This window comes from Dromiciops gliroides, chromosome 2, assembly GCF_019393635.1.
Source record: "Dromiciops gliroides isolate mDroGli1 chromosome 2, mDroGli1.pri, whole genome shotgun sequence".
Classification (NCBI taxonomy): Eukaryota; Metazoa; Chordata; class Mammalia; order Microbiotheria; family Microbiotheriidae; genus Dromiciops; species Dromiciops gliroides.
In genome coordinates, this window is record NC_057862.1 from 194,640,193 (window position 1) to 194,661,551 (window position 21,359).

General features: G+C 36.7%; 1 protein-coding gene across 2 annotated transcripts in view; it reads right to left on the reverse strand.

The window, feature by feature from the left end:
- Positions 1-21,359, reverse strand: part of TP53BP1 (tumor protein p53 binding protein 1) — a 111,786-nt gene that overhangs the window by 19,437 nt on the left and 70,990 nt on the right. For both annotated transcript variants that reach the window (XM_043989199.1, XM_043989198.1), the window contains 2 exons: positions 10,907-11,426; positions 5,777-5,929 (listed from right to left, as the gene is read on the reverse strand). In XM_043989199.1, coding sequence (XP_043845134.1) covers positions 5,777-5,929; positions 10,907-11,426 — 673 coding nt within the window. The remainder of the gene's footprint in view (positions 1-5,776; positions 5,930-10,906; positions 11,427-21,359) is intronic.

The window sequence follows — 21,359 nt, forward strand, 5'->3', positions numbered from 1 at the left end:
GGGAGAAATGTGGTCAATCCTTTACTGATATAATTTTAATAAATCAATATCTGCTTACCCAAAGCTGAGAGATATAGCAACAGTAATTAAAATTCAAAAAACACATTTATTACCAGTGGATGATCACTTGATAATGAATTCTCTGGCCATATCAAACCAGAAATTAAAAGAAAGATACAAAATGGCCCCCAATCCTACATGGCTCCCTTCTGCTTCTTCTGTCACAGGTAGCAGACTGATTGTAAGATTTTGTGACTGTAGAGAACACATAATCCCACCATGCTTATGGTTTACTAATTATGAAAAGGCATTTGATGTAGTACAGCAAAATGCCACCTCTGAAAAGTTTTCTTCCATGACAAGTATGAACAGTCTACAATAGATAACCAAAGAGGAACTTGGAAAAAGATGTAATAAGGAAAATGTATGAAAGGAAGGGAAAATGGTTCTGATCACAAGGTGAGGGTGAAGTATGAGTACAGTCAGAATTCTTCTCAGGTATCCTTAAAATGTCAGGAGAAAGTGACAAAGGCAAATAGAAATGTTGGGTGGCCTATGTCAAACTTATGGTAGGAGATGGACAAGAATCACAAAGAATGGGCAAAGATGTGTTGCAATCTGTATTTTGGGGGGTAAAATCCATATCAATGAATTCTCAGATCCTTGAGTATTGGGCATTAAAGTATTACTTAATAACTTATATAAATATCTTCTCACACATGCACACACATATATACACATACCTGCATGTATCTTTTTCTTTTTTTTTAAAGTGAGGCAATTGGGGTTAAGTGACTTGCCCAGGGTCACACAGCTAGTAAGTGTTAAGTGTCTGAGGCCGGATTTGAACTCAGGTACTCCTGACTCCAGGGGTCGGTGCTTTATCCACTGTGCCACCTAGCTGCCCCCCTTTTTCTCTTTTTTTATCGGGCTGTGCTTTTTATGGGAGGTTGGCCTATTCCTTTAGAAATCATTCATTTTTATTTACCACTGGTTTTGATGAATCATAGAATGTTAGAGCTAAAGTAAATTTTAGAGATTATCTAACTTGATTTCCTCATTTTACAAATAAGGACAATGAGGCCCAGAAAGATGAAGAGACTTTCCCAAGATAACAGTGAGAGGTAGTGGCAAAAACAGGACTTAGCTCACTCCTTAGGGTTTCTTCCATTACCCCATAATTCTCTTCCTTCACATGAACAAAACAAAATAAGTACTAGGGAATATAAAAGTAGCTGATAAACACCATTTAAACATTCCTGCTAAAAAGCTGCATTAGGGCAGCTAGGTGGCACAATGGAAAAGGCACCAGCCTTGGATTCAGGAGGACCTGAGTTCAAATTTGACCTCAGACACTTGACACTTACGTGTGACCCTGGGCAAGTCACTTAACCCTCACTGCCCCGCAAAAATAAATGAACAAATAAATAAAATAAAAAGCTGCATTAGTAGATCAGAATACACATAGTAGAAGTTTTGTTTTTGTGAAATGCAAAATAACAGATTTTGTTATCCTGCAATACATACCTCAAATGTTGAAAACATGCATATTTGAACCTGATAAAGAGGCAGTGGGTTCAAAGGCAAACAGCATTGAAGTTGGAATCAGAAGACCTAAGCTTAAGCCCCACCCCCACCCCTCACTAGCTGTGTCATCCTTTCCAACCAACCCATCGACTCACTCTTGAGCCTTACTGTGCTCATTTGTAAAATGGAGATAATAATCTTTAAACTAGCCAGCTTATTACTATAAGTAGCAGTGATATTATGAGTATTACCAGATATTAGAAATAATTTTCAAGCCAAGAGACAAACATTAATATAATTACTGACTATAAGAATAGCTCAAAGAATGTGAAATGGGGTATTTATTTTAATTAGTTCAACTATTAAGATTATTCATTAAACTATATATTCATCAGATACAATCCACCCTGAAGAGCCCTTTACAGGACCAGTATCATATCAGATATGATAACAGATAAGAATTTTCTGGGCCATTATTGGACTGCAGAGATTGTTGATATGTAACTTGTATTCATTATTTTATAGAATCATCTATACCAATTTTAAAATTTAAGTAATATAGATAATCCTAATAACTGTATATTTGGCAAACTATTAAAAATTTTCAGTGATGTTTTCCCTCTAGGGGAAAAAAAATTTCTGATGTGTGACTTTACACAGAATATGAGACAGCTTCTCACATTAGTTTCAAATATTTGTTTGGCAAACGTCTGACACAGGTTCAATGGTGAGAACTGGCAGTACCCCATGTGGCCACTAGGGAAAGTTGAAGAAAGCCTGCTGCCATGGAAAACCGATTCAAATCTCAGCTCTGCCATTTATTACCCATGTGCCTTTGGCTCTTAACCAACCTCACTGTGCCTGTTTTCCCCATCTAAAAGATGAAGAGACCTCCTAAGATCACTTGTTTAAGGCAAGACAATAAGGGACAAGTTGACTCTGTGATCACTAAGGGGAATTAAAATGACAGGAGAGAGGGGGCAGCTAGGTGGTACAGTGGATAAAGCACTAGCCCTGGATTCAGGAGGACCTGAGTTCAAATCAGGCCTCAGACACTTGACACTTAATAACTGTGTGACCCTGGGCAAGTCACTTAACCCCCATTGCCCTAGGGGGGGAGGGGAAATAGAATAGATAGGGGAGAGAGTTTTCTGGCTGGCCATCTGCAACAAGTCTTCACTAGCTTCTAAGGTGAGTCAAAAAGGTCTTAAAGTAATTCCTGTTTTCTTATCTATGATGGATGAGCTTCTTTATCTATTAACTAGTAAGGAAATGTTACTAGAAGAGGGGCTACTTCTACTATTAAGGTCACTGGTGCAAGGATTAATAATCTCCATTTTACAGATAAGGAAATGAGGTTCAGAGCTAAGAGATGACTTGTACAAGATAACACAACTGGTGAGTGCTGGAGCTGCAACTCAAACCCAAGTCTTTTGATTCCAAGTCCGTGTTATTTATATTTCACCACACTGGCCCTTCCTCAGACTCCAATGTACACATTTTCCAGAGCACGTATAAGGAGAAGGAAAGAATCAACTGAGGTGATCAGAGGCTAAATGTGGATGTGGCTTTCTTCATTCTTGAAGTGAGACTAACACGATAACAGAAAAACACCCAGTGCTGAATACAAACCTGTTTATACTGAAAAAGCACCCAAGTGAATGCCTTAGATGAAGTGGCAGGCTGTCTTAGCACAGTGCTCACAGATATAGGCACATGGGATGAGGATTTTAACTGGCAGAGAAAATCTTCAAACAGAAAGTGAGGGTTTCCTCCCCATTCCTAAAGAAAGTACCTTTGGGGTGGAAAGGATGGCTTAAAATGTGGGAAGAGGTACCAACAATAATGAGCAAGACAAGCATCAGTTGAGCACAAGTATCCTGCTAGATCTGACTATGTGGAGAAGGGTCAAGAAGATGAAACCAGAACCCAGTGCCCACTGGGTTTTGACACCACTCAAACTGCAATGCACTTTATGGAACTAGACAAAATAACATTCACTCAAAAGAACAAAAGTCCTGAAGCCTTGTGGAAAATAATGGGAAAAAGAAAAAATTAAGGGGACACAGGCATTACCAGATCACAAACTATGTTATAAATAAGTAAACTTAAAAACTGTTTTGATAGGGAGTCCAAAAAAAAAAAGTAAATAAATGGGACTGAAAAGACCCAGAAAGCAAATACAGCAAACTAGTATTCAGTAAAGCCAAGAAATCAAACTATTGGGTAAATAACTCACTATTCAACAAGAAATAGAATTACTAGAAATTAAGGTTATACCAGTATCTTACATCCATAACTTAAATAAAAAAGGTCACATATAACAATTTAGAAAATGGAAGATTTTTTTTCACAACTGTGGCTGGGGATAAAGGGGGAAGGAAAGGGGGAAAGGGAGGGCACATTCTTAACCAAATGCAGGTTTGCGTTAACTATTTCTGACAAGTCAGATGTCAGTATATACAGAGAGCAAATGGTATGGTGGACAGTGTTGTCCTTGGCCTCAGGAAGACCTAGGTTCCAGTCCCCACTGTGAGCTAGACTGACTGGATGACCCCAGGCGAGTCAACTTGCAGAGGCAATTTTTCATATAATTGAGAAATCACAGGTTGAGTACAAAAAAGAAACATCATATCAAGGCATCAAGTATATATATATATATATATATATACACACACACACATATATATACATATATATACATACATACATATATATATATATATATATATATATATATAATAATAACAATAGCTCACATAGATTGCTCTAAATGTTACAAAACACTTTCTTCACAGCAGCTTTGTTGGCTATTAGTAGGAGCATTCTTAGCCACACTACATAGGTAAGTTAAATGAGGCACAAAATGATCCAGTGACTTGTCTACATGCACACAAAGCAAGTTTTAAATCCAGGATCTACCTTATTGTTCTTTGTGTTGCTCTTCCTGCTGTTTGGATGTTCATTACCCATATTAATGATTTGGAGTAATTTTTCATGTGGTAGCCAATCATTTACATTTTTTCTTCTGAAATTATTTGTTCATTACATTTAATTTCTTATTTTAGGGGGAGAACCTTTTGGTCTTATCTATTTGAGTCAATTCATGTTGTGTCTTGGATTCTTTTTTGTACTCAACCTGTGATTTCTCAATTATATGAAAAATATAACTAAACATCTAGATACAAAAGGAAAAATATCTCCTGCCTTGTTTCTCCAGTTCTGAATCAAGACTCAGCAGCAGAGGTTCTAATATGTGATTCCTTCAGTATGTTCAATTTCAGCCCTAGATCTGAAGTAAGTACGTCTTTAACCAGAAAAACAAGTGGCAACATGATCATTAAAAACTCAGACATTAATTACACCAATCCTGAAGATAAGTCAATTCGAGCTTCCAAAAACACGAACTTTAAGAATTTCACAGGCAATGTATTCTCAACATTCCAAAGAAAAGAGACAGCATAAAGTGCTGAAAAAAGCATTGGCCTTGGGGTCAGGAAGACCTGGACTCAAATCCTACCTCATATAATACCCGAACAAATCACTTAACCTCTTTTTTCAGGGCCAATGTCTTTATCAATACAATGAGGGCACTGGACTTGATGGCCACTAAGGTCCCTTCCAGCTCTAAATCTATGATTCAATGATTGGGTAATTACAACAAATGCCTTACAAAATTGTATTACAACTTGCATATGAATTATACTGTGGTAATGGATTTGGAGTCAAAAGAACTGGGTTCCAATGCTATTTTTTCAATGTAGCACCTGTATAACCTGGGGTATTCCCCACCACCAGGCCTGTGTTCCCATCCACATGATCTCTCAAGATTCAATCCAACTTTAAATCCAAAGATCCTATACTAACGTTTTTAAAGGTTGTATAAAAAATTTTAGTATTTTTAGTTTGCCACTCCTTATTAATACTAAACATGTGAAAATATTTTATAGTGATTCCTAAAACTCTACATTAAAGGGAAAGATAACACTGAGAGGTTAAGTGACAAGCTCAGTGATACATATGATAATCAGGACTGGGAAACAATCAGAAATTAGAATCACTAACTTCTAGCCTTGCGATGAGGTTCCTGAGCTACTTTACCCTTTGACTTTCTGATATAAAAGATAATAGAAAGTAAAGTATCAATAGCTGGATAATGGAGACATAAGAAAGAGATAGTGGGTTAAAAAAAATCCAAGGTGACATTCTAGTGAGTGGAATTTGCCACTTAGATCTAGTGTATCATTACCTCAGTCACCTTTCGATCCACTTCTGTGCCATCTACATAATATACATCAGTGATAACACGTGTAATTAGTGTGCGTACTTCACGTATAGTTCTCATGTGGCGATGTAAGACCTGGCCAGGTGGAGGCTGAGGCAAGTCAAATTCTTCTTCTCCCTATAATGTTGATAAAGCAGAACAGAGAATTAACACATTACTACAAATGGATATAACTATGACCCAACCAATTCAAAATGGTCTAATTAATGGGGTTTCTTGAAAACAGGAATATAGTAAAACTACATGAATTAATTACAGCTAGAACCAGATGTCAGATTTCTCCCAGAATTTAAACATTAAGTACATAATCTATTCAACAGATATACTACATATATATTATACCTACAGACCTGGGTTAATGTCTACAAACAAATTTTGAGCAAGTGAGAAACCTGTTATAGTCTATCATAAAGAAAAATAACTTGTTAACTCAAATAAAATCCTGTGCCTTTATGAAAACTGACATATGAAAATACCAAGTAAAGCTTGGCTCATGCTAGAAAATAAAATATATAATTTTTTTTTCCATATAGCTCTGTGATCTCATCTATGTAGAGAACTCCTGGGTATAAATCTCCCACACCCACATGCACAGCTGCAATTTGCAATTATACTCTGAGAGTTGTCTGAGGCACTGAGAGATTAAAGTGGTCGAATTGCTGGTATGTGTCAAAGGCAACTCTAACCCTGACTCCAATGCCAGTCTTCTATGTACTAATGCCATGCTGGTTTTTATAAATTACTGGGGTTTTTTTTTTATTTGAAATTTTAAAAAATATTTAATGTTTTTTCATTTTAATTTTTCTCATTCTACTATGAACTGATCACAAATGAAGTGTTGGTTCTGGGGGAAAAAAACAACAAACTTCCCCATAATTATTACATTCTAGTTTCTCTCCAGTATGAAATCTCAAGTGTGGAATCAGTTCTATACCTAGGCAGAAGGACTTACCATATTCATTACATTTATAAGGTTTCTTTCTAATATGAATTCTGTGGTGGGAAATAAGATATGAGTTGTAAATGAAGGTCTTGGTAGAGCTATAAAAAGAGCAGACTTTGGGGGCAGCTAGATGGTGCAGTGGATAGGGCACCGGCCCTGGATTCAGGAGTACCTGAGTTCAAATCTGGCCTCAGACACTTAACACTTACTAGCTGTGTGACCCTGGGCAAGTCACTTAACCCCAATTGCCTCACCAAAAAAAAAAAAAAAAAAAAGAGCAGACTTTGAAGTCGAATGACCTAGGTTCCAATCCCAGCTCTGATACTAACTACTTTAAGTTATTTAATCTCTTAAGCCTCAGTTTCCTGAAGTGTAAAATAAGGAAGTCGAACTCGATGACCTCTGAGCTTTCTTTCTAGCTCTAAATCTATGATCTTTCCTACACTAAGGGTTCTTTCAAGTATGGATCCTGATAGCCAGTAAGTTGTAACCTCTGACAAATGTTTGCAAAATTCATCTATTATTTCATAAGGAGTTACAAAAACTAAAGAATTCAAAGAAATTAATTATTTAAACATTAATATAATGCCATTTCATATTAATAGTTATTTCTTCTATAACATTTTGTGTTTATTATCCCATTCTCTCCACCTGCACAGACACTTAGACCCTCATCATCTCACTTGGGCTTTTACAGCAGCCACCTAACTGGCCTCCCTGCCTTTTTCCATTGCCATACATCCTCCATAAAGCAGTCGACATGATTTTTTCAGAAAAATCATTTTTCATGATTTTTCCAACTGCCTCTCCCTCTGACCCCCACCACACACCTCACTAGACTCCAATCGCTCCTATGAACTCTGGGACCAAATATAAACTCTTCTGTTTGGCATTTAAGGCTCTTTACAACCTAATCCCAACTTAACTTTCTAGCTTTATTACATATCACTACTCCCCTCCATATATGCTAAAGTACAACCAAACTGGCCTTCTCTCTGACTGTCCTCTCCACATCTCATCCCTCTACTTCTTGGAATCCGTGGTATTCTTTTTTGTTTGTTTGTTTTTTGGTTTTTTTGATGGGGCAATGAGGGTTAAGTGACTTTCCCAGGGTCACACAGCCAGTAAGTGTCAAGTGTCTGAAGCTGGATTTGAACTCAGGTCCTCCTGAATCCAAGGCCAGTGCTTTATCCACTGGGCCACCTAGCTGCCCCCAATCCGTGGTATTAAAAAACTGAGCTCAAGCACCACTTTTTGCATGAATCCTATCCCAGTTCCTCCACTTGATAGCACCTTCCCTACCAAGGTTATCTTTTATCTCTTTTGCAATACCTATTTACAAACAAGTTACATTCCCTGTTAGTATGTAAGCTACTGGGGCAGCTAGGTGGCGCAGTGGATAGAGCACTGGCCCTGGAGTCAGGAGTACCTTAGTTCAAATGCAGCCTTAGACACTTGACACTTACTAGCTATGTGACCCTGGGCAAGTCACTTAACCCCAATTGCCTCACTAAAAAAAATAAAATTAATAAAATTTTTAAAAATTAAAAGGGAGCAGCTAGGTGGCGCAGTAGATAAAGCACCGGCCCTGGATTCAGGCATACCTGAGTTCAAATCTGGCCTCAGACACTTGACACTCACTAGCTGTGTGACCCTGGGCAAGTCACTTAACCCCCCATTGCCCCACCAAAAAAAAAAAAAAATTAAAAAAAGAATGTAAGCTACTTGTGAACACACACCATTTACTTTTGTCCCTGTATCTGTAACTCCTAGTACAGTGCCTGACACACAGAAGGTATAGTAATGCTTGCTGAACAAGCAAATATTTATTCAGAGCAGTTCTCCCCTGCTAGTACTGCTTTAAAGTTAAAAGAATTATACATATCTCTTCACATGCTCAGACCAAGCCTTCATAATATATCCTTTTGTTGCTATTGTTGAAAATTAAATCACTTGCCAGAGGGAAATAATGTGGACTGAAATAAAATCCTATTTTCTACTTTTCATATCTAATGTGGGGAAAATATGTTAACAAAAAGCTACCACATGAAACTGAGTTTCTATGTAATCTAAGAGATTCCAACACAAAGGCTGAAATTTAAGCATATTATTCTTCATATATAGGTACTAGATAATGGCCCATAACTTATTTATTGATAGACTAAGTAGGTATTTGTACTTAAAGATTTGCATTTTATAAATATTATCTCATTTGCTCCTCACAACAACTGTAAGAAACAGGTACTATTATTATTATTCCCATCCTATAGATGAGAAAGGTGAGGTTAAACAAAGTTAAGCGTTTTACTCGGATTCAGAGCTACTGAGTGTCTGAAGCAAGGTCTGTACTAAAGAAAAAGTTTTTTTTGGGGGGGCCAATGAGGGTTAAATGACTTGCCCAGGGTCACACTGCTAGTAAGTGTCAAGTGTCTGAGGCCACATTTGAACTCAGGTCCTCCTGAATTCCTGAATTCAGGGCCAGTGCGCCACCTAGCGGCCCCCTGAATTAAAGAATTCTTAACCCCAGGTCCAATGCTCTATCCACACTACCACACATGGTATAGCTATTACACCAGACTGCCACAAGAATATAAGAGAGTAAAAATACCCCATAGCATTTGTACATTCCCCAACTGTAAATAACAGTTATCTAATCAGTCTGTACAAATACAGAAGGCATACTGTGGGAGAAATTAACTGGTATCAACATAAAAACAGGTGAGACAATGATGAAAGAGGAAAGGACAGAAAAACTCATATTGCTATCTCATGAATAGTTCTCTGAAAAGTACCTGTATGAGTGTGAACATCTTAATTCTTTTATTCATAAATGAAGGCAACAAGAGCAATGTCAAAGAAAACGCTCCTTTTAATGCAGAGAAATCTTAGTGCCAGGGGTTAAATTTGAAACTTAAGTATTAAAGGTGGGGCAGCTAGGTAGCACAGTAGATAGAGCACCGACCCTAGAGTCAGGAGGACCTGAGTTCAAATCCAGCCTCAGACGCTTAACACTTATTAGCTGTGTGACCCTGGGCAAGTCACTCAACCCCAATTGCCTCGCCAAAAAAAAAAAAAAGAAAGAAAGAAAAAAGTATTACAGGAACAAATTGGTTTCCACTAACACAGGCCTAAGTCTTACCCACAATGCACAGCATTAAAAAGTTTTTACATCCTTGTCTTTATGATCACACAGAAGGCATTAGAAGATGAAAGGGACATGAGTCAGTGGCAAAGTTGAGACCAGATCTCTAAAACTTTCAGATGACTGCTCTGCATTTTATTTAAGTCAGATTAACTTTACCAGTGTTAGTGAAGAAAGGGGCAGCATGGCATAGTGCATAGAAAATTGGCTACAGTGACTAGAAAGAAGCCTTATCTATCCAAAGGGAAAATGACCCATAACTTATTTATCCATAGGCTAAGTAAGAGCACATAGCTGAACCTTTATCAGATTCCTTTTTTTCCCCTCCAAGGACCCCATAGCCACCCTAAAGAAATCTTTAAAATTCATTTTCAGATCTGTCCATCTAATATATAATTTCCTCACTCCTTAAGATGACCCAATTTTTATTGTCTTAGTTATTATATTCTTACATTTCTTCCTCTACCCCTACTCCTACCAGTTCCCGATACTTTCTCACCCACTACAAATCTTAATACCTCCTCCACAGTCCCCAAAGTTTCTAATTTCTCTTCTTTTTATTCCTACTACTTGTGCTTCTCCTAGTCATGAACAGTTCCCCCTCCAACCCCTTCCCTGCAACTTTCAGTCCTCCCTCACATTCTCACAAAAAGGACTCCTAGGAACTATAGGGAAGGAGACGAAGTCCTGATAGGTGAGTAAGGGACAGAAAGATACTCAGAGCAACAATATTCTATGAGAGATATGAAATAGGGTACAAATTGTTTACCTAACCTCTTTCAAGAGAAACTCAAATACTACACAATTTTCCCTGTGACGTTACAGATTAGCTATAGTTCTAACATCTCCCACTCCATCTCTATTCTTGAGAGCATCCCTGATGCTCTATAGGAAACAGCTCTATATTGTTCCTTCAGAGTCTCATCTTCTCAGCTGACTCACATATGATTATTAACCAATAGATCACACAGTTTAGAAGATCAGAGGAAAGCCCCATGCCTGTACTTACCTGGCTATGCAAAGAGTCAGTATCATCTCCTGAGATATTTGTAGGTTTTTCAGCATTCCTCCTCTCAGTCTGTACCTTAGCATCTTGTCTCCCAAGGTTCTGGTCAGCCATGCTGGTCCCCACCTCTACTTGTTCACACACTCCTTTCATGGTTTGGGTTGCTACTGAAACAACAGTTGGAGCCCAAAGGGAATATTCTGTTGTCTGGACTTCTTTGTTATTTGTCTTGGGCCAAATACTCCCCCCTCTGGTTGCTGGGCTTATAGACAAGACTTTACTGTGCTTGTCCTGACTGTTTTTTGATTCTTCTTGTTGCTCTCCTGCCACATTCATCTCCACAGTATCTCCTTTTGGACTGGATGGCACTTGTGTGACAGTCTGTTGTGAGGTTGGGGAAACAGGAGCCTCAACATGAGAAGTGTACTTGATGGGCTGTTGTTGGCATGGCCATGGACTAGGTTCATCTTCCATTTTTTCATCTTCCGCTTCTTGAGTGCTTGGGAAATTGAATAAATCCCCCCTGAAAACCAGAGATGGTGTCATAAGTGAACTGATCTGTTTGAATCAAAATTCAAAAAACAAGCCTCCTTACAAGTGCTCCACACCCCTGTTCATTCCTGTAGTGTTCCTCTAATAGCATGAGCACACACCATGTCCCACTCACCACTAGGTGAAACTAAAATACAGAAAGTAGATCAGGCAAATCCAAGTTCCAGACTTTCCACCAAATAAGAAAATGTGAGAGTGCCCAGATTACTTCCACCACATGAAATGCATGACAACATTATGATTGTTGTTACTGGTAATTGTGTTTATGAAGTTTAATATCATGATCTTAAGTAGCTGCTCCTGTGAAATAAGAATGGTGAGTTCACAATTACTCCAACATGACAATACTATTTTTGCAAAATGTTTTCCATTTTTATTGATGAACTCTTTTATACTACTGGCAAAAGATAACCAAGGAAACAGGAAAAGTGAATTTCTTACCAGTCAACACCAATATAAGAATTTATTTTTAAAAAGGAAGTTGTCAGAACATGATTTTTATGCACAAAGTAATGTTTCTAATACTTTTCTGAGTCTAAATTGATTTCTATCAGGTTTGCTATGTGCTCACACTTTATAAGCAAAGAGGGATATCTTTGGTTTTCCTTTTATTAGCTGACATTGTGAGGAATGGGATGACATGGATGAAGGTCACCAAGGACAAGCAACCAAAGATAGAATACTCACTTTGATAAGAACATAGATCCATTTGAATATTTATTAGTTTATTTATAGTATTTATCAATTAGTAATACTTCTAATTTTTGTTTATTTTGGGAAAAGGAGCCCAATTTAAAAGGCAATAAGTTGCAGTTAAGCTTCCAGCTCTGTCGGCTACAGCGGCCAAATCAAAAAGCATTTATATTACGTGTCTATTACGTGCCAACCACTATGTTAAGCTCTGAGGATATAAAGAAAGGCAAGAACAATCCCTGTCCTTAAGGGGTTCACATTCTGACAGGGAAGACAACATGCAAAAAAAACTATGTACATTCAAGATATATATATAGTTAAACTGAAATATAGACAAACTGGAGGTAGTCTAGGGAGGTGGCCTAATAGATGCAGTACCGGATTTGGAGTCAGAAAGACTTGAGTTTGAATTCTGCCTCAGACATTTACCAGCTGTGTAACCTTTAGACAAGTTACCTAACCTTAAACTTGAATTTCTTCATCTGAAAAATGGTAATAACTATAGCACCTACTTCATGGGGTTGTAGTGAAAATTAAATGAGATAACATGTAAAGAGTTTTGCAAACCTTAAAGCATTATATAAATGGTGGTGGTGGTGGTGTTGGCAGTAGTAGCAGTAGTACTTGTTGTACTAACCACCTCTGGATAACTTAGCTCTTCAAAAGCTGCAAAGATGCTATTTTTGATCACTCATGTAACAGTGAAACTCTCAATAAAATCTTCCCTGCCCATGGTACAGTCATCATAACAGACCAAGATCAACAGGCCTGGACCAATAGAACAAATACAGCTAATATAAAACTGTGATATATGACTGGTACAAAAATGCAGAAGGTATTGAAAAGAAACATATGGTAAAGATAGCAGCAAAATGTAAAGCGCTACCTCTGCATACATGTGCAATATTGCATTCGAAAACAAAGAGGTCTCTGCTCACTTCAGGAAATATCAAATTCCCATCTATATGGGAACAGCTGTTAAACTGGAGACTAAGCAGCTGATAAACACATGCATAATGAGCACATTATTTACAGTCAGGTAAATGTAAAAACTTTTATGACTTTGTCTTTTGGGGCTTTCTACAAGAAGCCCATGGTGCAGTTACTAATGTAAAACATCTAGATTAGACACTATGAGGGCTTTAAAACATAATTATTATTATTATTTTTTTTTTTTAGTGAGGCAATTGGGGTTAAGTGACTTGCCCAGGGTCACACAGCTAGTAAGTGTTAAGTGTCTGAGGCCGGATTTGAACTCAGGTACTCCTGACTCCAGGGCCGGTGCTCTATCCACTGTGCCACCTAGCTGCCCCAAAACACAAATATTTAAAAACCAAAATGTTCCTAAAAGTTTTTTGTTAAAGTAGGAGCTAAACAATGAAAAGAAACTCTAAGGTAACATCTCTGGAAATAATGAATAAAGCTATGTCAAATTAACTGCATGTGCTTTAAAAATAGCAAAATAAGCTTTTTGTTTTAATTATCTGGGATATTTCAGGTGAAAGTGTTTTGGAGTTTAAATTACCTAGAACTGCAGGAAACTGCATTTTGTTGTTGTTTTTTTGTTTTTGCAGGGCAATGAGGGTTATAAATGACTTGCCCAGGGTCACACAGCTAGTAAGTGTCAAGTGTCTGAGGTCAAATTTGAACTCAGGTCCTCCTGAATCCATGGCCGGTGCTTTATCCACTGCACCACCTAGCTGCCCCAAGAAACTGCATTTTGTATATATAGACAGTCTCAGATATAGATTGGCTTTACATTGTTCCTTTAAAATGTGAACTTTACCTGCTTAATTTCAGCAAATAATGATCAGGAACCAATAATAACCAAAATCCTAATTAAGAAACTAAGTTTTATCTTTTCCTTAACACTGTTTGATATTAGTAAAACATGAAAAAGAAATGAGCATATTTCAGGTTTTAAATCTCAATTAAACTCAGCTTGTTAAAAACAGGGTCTATATTTTATATTTCTTTGTGTTTTTCATAGTGGCTAGTATAGGACCTTGTACACAATACTCAGTAAATATTTGTTGGTTTGATTTGAAATAAAAACAGTGGGAAATGACAAGTGATAAAATTGGTCGTATAGTTTCAATACTTGCATTCATGAGATATAGTGTCATGAATAGAAATCTTTTTCAGTGGTTCAGTCAGCCATTTTCTTCACAGGGATTTGCTAAGTAGTATTTCACATTACTCTACTATTCCCTTTGGGGAGTTTGGGCACACAGTAACAAGAAACATCATTAAAGAGAAGCACAGAGAGATCTGAGTTTATATCATATTACTATTAGTTTATTTTCTTGCTCTCATCCTCTATATCTATTTACTTCAGTGATGGATAACAATTCAACTCCTCTCCTGATGGTATTAAAAATGTTTGGTTTTGTTTTTTGAGAGGTAGTGAATGGTCGTCGACAATTATGCAAACAAATTATCCTGGCTTCCCTAAAAGGGAAAAGTAAATGGGCACTTCAGTCTTAATTATTTCTGGCTGCAGTGAAAAGTCAGGAGACTTGAAAAGAGAAATGAAAAAAATAGAAATCAGCCATTAGGTATGCCTGGGCAATATGATATTTAAAAACAAGTAAACATAAGTCAGCTATGGAACACCAAGTATAATACCTGAACTGTACAAATGGAGGAGGCAGTGATCACTAAAAACAAAGTAAAACATTCCCTCTTAATGTCAAATGTAGGTCTTTGCCTAATACGTTAGTAGTATTTTCACTAAGATCTAAGATACATTATTCCAATGATGGACTTCAGAGTCTTAAGTTACCTGTTCTAAGACATAGTTATTTGGGAGAATTGCTACTATGTATGGTAGAATGGATCTTTTTATATATATAAAAATCCGTCCCAATTATTTGCTGAGATGAAATGGAAAAATTCACATGGATTGTCCTGCCAGCATCCTGAATGCTCAGGCCAGAAATTTAAATGATAATTCTGTCATATTCAACCATGATTTTAGTGAACCACTAAATCAAGTATAGACAAATCCGTTTAATTTAACACATGGCCAATCACTCCAATTCTGTGCTGTATTTAGGTGGGACTTGACAAACTAACGTTGTATAGCATAGATAAAACTCCTTTGGGACACTCAGCCCCATCCAACTATCAGTTTCTTTAATATGAAAAGAATTTTGGGGGACTTAATACAAAATGCTCAAGTCACAAAATGTATGTTGCCTAAATGAACATAACAATTAAGTGCCTAATTTATTGGTTGTTTAAAAAAAAGGCACTGGGTAGATACTGATAAGAGATTGAAGCTACATTCTTCATATAGCTCTAATGAGATCTCACCTGCAATACTGCAATCAGGTTTCAGGGCTTCAATATCAGAAGAAAAAAAAAGTCAGTAAGACAAAGGGAGCACTAAATGATAATACAAAACAAGATATCATGTCTCATTTTTATGTCACTTCCTCCGAGATATTATAAGAGGTTCACATACATTAATACATTAACCTTCACAATATTCTGATCTTACAGACTGGGAAACTAAAGCACATAAAGATTAATGAATTCACATAGGAGTCTCAAAGTAAATTAGTACTGGAATTATTAAAAGTATGTTCTTTCTTTAAAATCCTCATGGTTTAGCCATGTAGCTATACTCACCTAAATCTTTAATGTTTAGGAATTCTTAAAGTTGACTCAAGGAAGCTATGAAAGGTAATGGAGACATCTGTTTTCACTATATATGAGAAAAGATTTTCTGCCCATTAAGTATCATTGGTCCCAAAGAATATACTTTATTATGCTCCTCCACCTTAGGCATAATGAGTTACTAACATTCTCCTATTGCTATGGTCTACAATAATTTGTAACACCTACCTATTACTATCAAAACCACCATCCTCTCAGTCACTTAGGCTCACAATCCAGATGTCATCCTCAACCTCTCACAATCCTACTCAACACACAAGGTCCCAGCCTTGGATAACTCCCATCATCTGCCTCCTTTGCTCCTACACATGTGCTGTTGAACAAATGTGTAGAAAATTACATTTGCAACCATTTTGGTCAGGTACACTATAAATTAGTGTTACACAACCTCAACTGGGCCCTGACTGCTGTTAGGCAATCCTTCCAAACATTCCTTATCAACACACCATCTCACTTTCCACAGAAGCTCTTCCAAACCTTTTCAACCCTCCTCAAACTTCCCATGGCTTCCATCCCCCAAATCATCAGCTGAGAAATCTGCCTCATATGTTACATCAAAAATTGGAGTCTGGGGCAGCTAGGTGGTACAGTGGATAGAGCCCTGGAGTCAGGAGTACCTGAGTTCAAATCCGGCCTCAGACACTTAACACTTACTAGCTCTGTGACCCTGGGCAAGTCACTTAAACCCAATTGCCTCACTAAAAAAACAAAAACAAAAAAAAACCTGGAGTCCACAGCAATCCCTTTTCCTCATCTCCTACCACTCAGATGCTTTCTACCACTATCTACCCCCTTCACTGCTATTTCACATGAAGTACAGGTAGCCTTATTCCTTACAATGATTAACACTATTTACCCATTCAAATGATCTTATTCCATATCACCTCTTCCAACAGAGTGCCTCCTCTCTCAGTCTACTGGCTCCTTCCCTACTCTTTAAAAACATGCCCAGATATCTGTTAAGTGCTTACATGAATAAAAAAGAGAAAGAGGAGATCAATGAATTGGGAATGCAACTTTAAAAAGCTAGAAAAAGAACAAATTTAAAATTCCCAATTAAATACTAAATTAGAAATCCTGAAAATCAATGGGGAAATTAATAAAATTGGAAGCAAAAAAACCTGCAGAATTAATCAATAAAACTAAGAACTGGTTTTATGAAAAAAAAAAAACCAACACAATAAAATAGATAAATCTTTGGTTAATTTGATTTAAAAAAAAGAAGAAAACCAAATTACCAGGGGTGATTTCACCACCAACAAAGTGGAAATTAAAGCAATAATTAGGAACTATTTTGCCCAACTGTATGCCAACAAATTTGACAATCTAAATGAAATGGATAAATATTTACAAAAATACAAATTGCCCAGGTTAACTCAAGAGGAAATAAAATCCCCAAATAAGCCCATATTAGAAAAAGAAATTGAACAAACCATTAATGACCTCCCTAAGAAAAAATCTCCAGGGCCAGATGGGTTTACAAGTGAATTCTACCAAACATTTAAAGAACAATTAATTCCAACACTATAAAAAATTATTTGGAAAAATAGATGAAGAAGGAGTTCTACCAAATTCCTTTTATGACACAAATATGGTGTTGATACCAAAACCAGGCAGAGCCAAAACAGAAAGAAAATTATCGACCAATTTCCCTAATGAATATTGATGCAAAAATCTTAAAAAAAGATATAGCAAGGAGATTACAGCAAGTGATCACCAGGATAATACACTATGACCAGGTGAGATTTATACCAGGAATGCAGGGCTGGTTCAACATTAGGAAAACTATCAACATAATCAACCACATCAATAAGAAAACTAAGCAAAATCATATGATTATCTCAATAGATGCAGAGAAAGCTTTTTTTTTTTAAAGAAGACTGAGGTTTATTGCAACAGAGGATTCATGAGCATTAGACAAAAATATTCATATATCTTATGAGTTTACAAAATCCAATAAAGAATATTACACATTACGAAATAAACAAAAAAGATAAAAGAATGGAAGCCTGTTACTAGAAGCTCATTTTCTTTCTTTTTTTTCCATATAAATGTTTTATTATTGTCCAGTTACATGTAGAAATAGTTTTCAACATTTGTTTTTATAAGATTTCTAGTTTCAATTTTTTCTCCCTTCCTCCCTCCCCTCGACAGCAAGTAATCTGATATAGGTCATATATGTACTCACATTAAACATATTTCTGCATTAGTCATGCTGTGAAAGAAGAATCAAAGCAAAAAGGAAAAACCTCAAAAAAGAAAAACAACAACAAAAACAACAGAAATAGTATGGTTCGATCTGCATCCAGATTCAACAGTTCTTTTTTTTTTTCCTGAATTTGGAGAGCATTTTCCATCATGAGTCCCTTGGAACTATCTTGGACCATTGTATTGCTGAGAAGAATCAAGTCTATCACAATTGATCAACACACAATGATGATACTGTATACAATGTTCTCCTGGTTCTGCTCATCTCACTCAGCATCAGTTCATGTAAGTCCTTCCAGGTTTCTCTGAAATCCACCTGCCCATCGTTTCTTATAACACAATAGTATTCCATTACTTTCATATACCACAACTTGTTCAGCCATTCCCTAACTGATGGGCATCCCCTCAATTTCCAATTCCTTGCCACCACAAAAGAGCAGCTATGATATTTTTGTACATGTGGGTCCTTTTCCCTTTTTTATGATCTCTTTGGGAAAAAGTCCTAATAGTGGTATTGTTGGGTCAAAGGGTATGCACAGCTTTATAGCCCCTTAGGCATAGTTCCAAACTGCTCTCCAGAATGACTGGATCAGTTCACAGCGATAAACTTGACTCATCTCAGCAATACAATGATCCAAGATAGTTCCAAAGGACTCATGATAGAAAATGCTCTCCAAATGCAGAAAAAAAGAACTGGGGAATCTAGATGCATATTGAACCATACTATTTCAACTTTTTTTGTTTCTCTTTTTTGAGGTTTTTCCCTTTTGCTCTGATTCTTTTTTCACAGTATGACTAATGCAGAAATATGTTTAATGTGATTGTGCATATATAACCTATATCAGATTACTTACTGTCTTGGGGAGGGAGGGAGAAAAATTTGAAACTAGAAATCTTATAAAAACAAATGATGAAAACTATCTCTACATGTAACTAGAAAATAATAAAATACTTTTATGATTAAAAAAAAAACAAACATGCTCAGATCTCCCCCCATCCTGAAAAAAATCCTCACTTGATTCTTTCATCCCTGATAACTATCATCCTATAATTTCTGCCCAAGGCTAAACTTCTTGAAAAGGTCATGCCCAATAGATACCTCCACCTTATCTCCACTCACTCTCTTAACTGCTTACAACCTAGTTTCCAACCTCATCATTACAGTAAAACTGCTCTCTCAAAAGTTACAATCAACCTTTTTATTGCCAAATCCAATGACTTTTTTTTTCAATTCCATACTTGTGAATTTTTAGTAATAACTACAAATACAACCTGAATGCTATAAAAATGGACAGTTTTTCAAAGCAATTAATCGTGCCACCACTTAAAGAGACATGTAAAAAGAGACAGAGACAGATGCAGGGTGACAGAATGTTTCTAAAGAATAAGAAACAAATCCCAGTAAAAACAAATGTACTATTCTGAGTAATAAGATTCTAGGAAGTATTCCTACTTGAAACCAAAGGATTCAGAACATACACATTGCTGAAGATACTATAAAACAAACAAACAAAAAAATTCCAAGGAGCTAAAAGCAATGAAAGCATATTCATTTGAATGCTGACATAGCAGCTCCAATTTCAGTACCCAAACAGTCAAGAATATAGCATCCAAATGAATTCTCTAATTTCTGGGGAGGATGGCCTAGAAGGACATGTTGAATGCTCACATGATTATTCAAGTCTTTAGTACCTGAGTCACTGGGTACTTCTTTCTATAAACAAAGATACTATATAACAGAGAAGATACAAAAACTAGTTGAATTCAATATATATTTAAATACTCATCTGGGTAAATTCCCATGAGGGATATAAAGAAAAACAGGTTCTTTTCCATGAACACAATGCTTAAAATCTAATAGGGGAGGGGCAGCTAGGTAGTGCAGTGGATAGAGCACCAGCCCTGGAGTCAGGAGTACTTGAGTTCAAGTCTGGCCTCAGACACTTAACACTTACTAGCTGTGTGACCCTGAGCAAGTCACTTAACCCCAATTGCCTCACTAAAAAAAAATAAAATAAAATCTAATAGGGGAGATAAGGGACATACACAAATAATTATAAAAAAAGCAAAATGTGATAAGTGCTATAGGAGAGGTTCAGGCAAAATATTAGAGGAGCAAAGGAGGAGAAAAAATTTTTTACAGTTGAGGATCAAGAAGACTTCATAGAAAAGAAGGCAGCTAAACTGTACTCCCAAGAATACATAAAATTGTGATAGGTGGGGATGGAAGAAAGGGAGAAACTTCAATTAGCCAAGCTTGACTGCAATACAGGTTCATGAAGAGAATAGTGTGATAGAATGGGAACAAAGAGTAAAGGACTTCTAATGCTATGATAAAAAGTCTGGATCTTGTTCTATAAATAATTAAGACTTCTAAAAGGCTTTTGAATGGGAGAATGACACAATCAGAACCACGACTTAAGGAGATTAAATCTGATATCAATGTGCAGAATAGGCTAGAAGGGATTAAAAATGGAAGAAGGAAAGTTAGTGAGGCTATCACAATAGTTCAGGGCAATAAAACAAAGAACCTTCAATGCAAATGGAGAGATGATACAGAGATAGAACTTACAGATATTGGCAAAATAACTGGTTGTTGTTGGGCAGAAGGGATCACAGAACCTGAGCTGAAAAAGACTCCTCAGCAATCATTTAGGCCAACCCATGACTAAAAAGTAATTCCCTTTATAACATACTTGTCAAATGGTTATTCAGCCTTTGCTTGATGATCTCTAATAAGAGGGAACATACTTTCTTTCACAATATGACTAATGCAGAAATATGTTTAATGTGATTGTACATATATAACCTATATCAGATTGCTTTCCATCTTGGGGAGGAGGGAGGGGAGAGTGGGAGAAAAATTTGGAACTAAAAATCCAATGAAAACAAATGTTGAAAACTATCCTTACATGTAAATGGAAGGGGCGGCTAGGTGGCGCAGTGGATAAAGCACTGGCCCTGGATTCAGGAGTACCTGAGTTCAAATCCGGCCTCAGACACTTAACACTTACTAGCTGTGTGACCCTGGGCAAGTCACTTAACCCCAATTGCCTCACTAAAAAAAAAACAAAACAAAAAACATGTAAATGGAAAATAATAAAATACTTTTATTAAAAGAAAAAAGAGGGAACATACTACTGGGTTTTAAGATAATCCATATTATTAAGTAGTTTTTCTTTTCAATTTTAAATCTGCATTTTTTTTCTTTGGCAAACCTATCCATTGTCTCTAGCTAGTTCTGCCTTCCAGGCCAAACACAACAAGTCCCATACCACTCAACAGTGGGAATCCTTTAAGTATTTGAAGACACTTATCA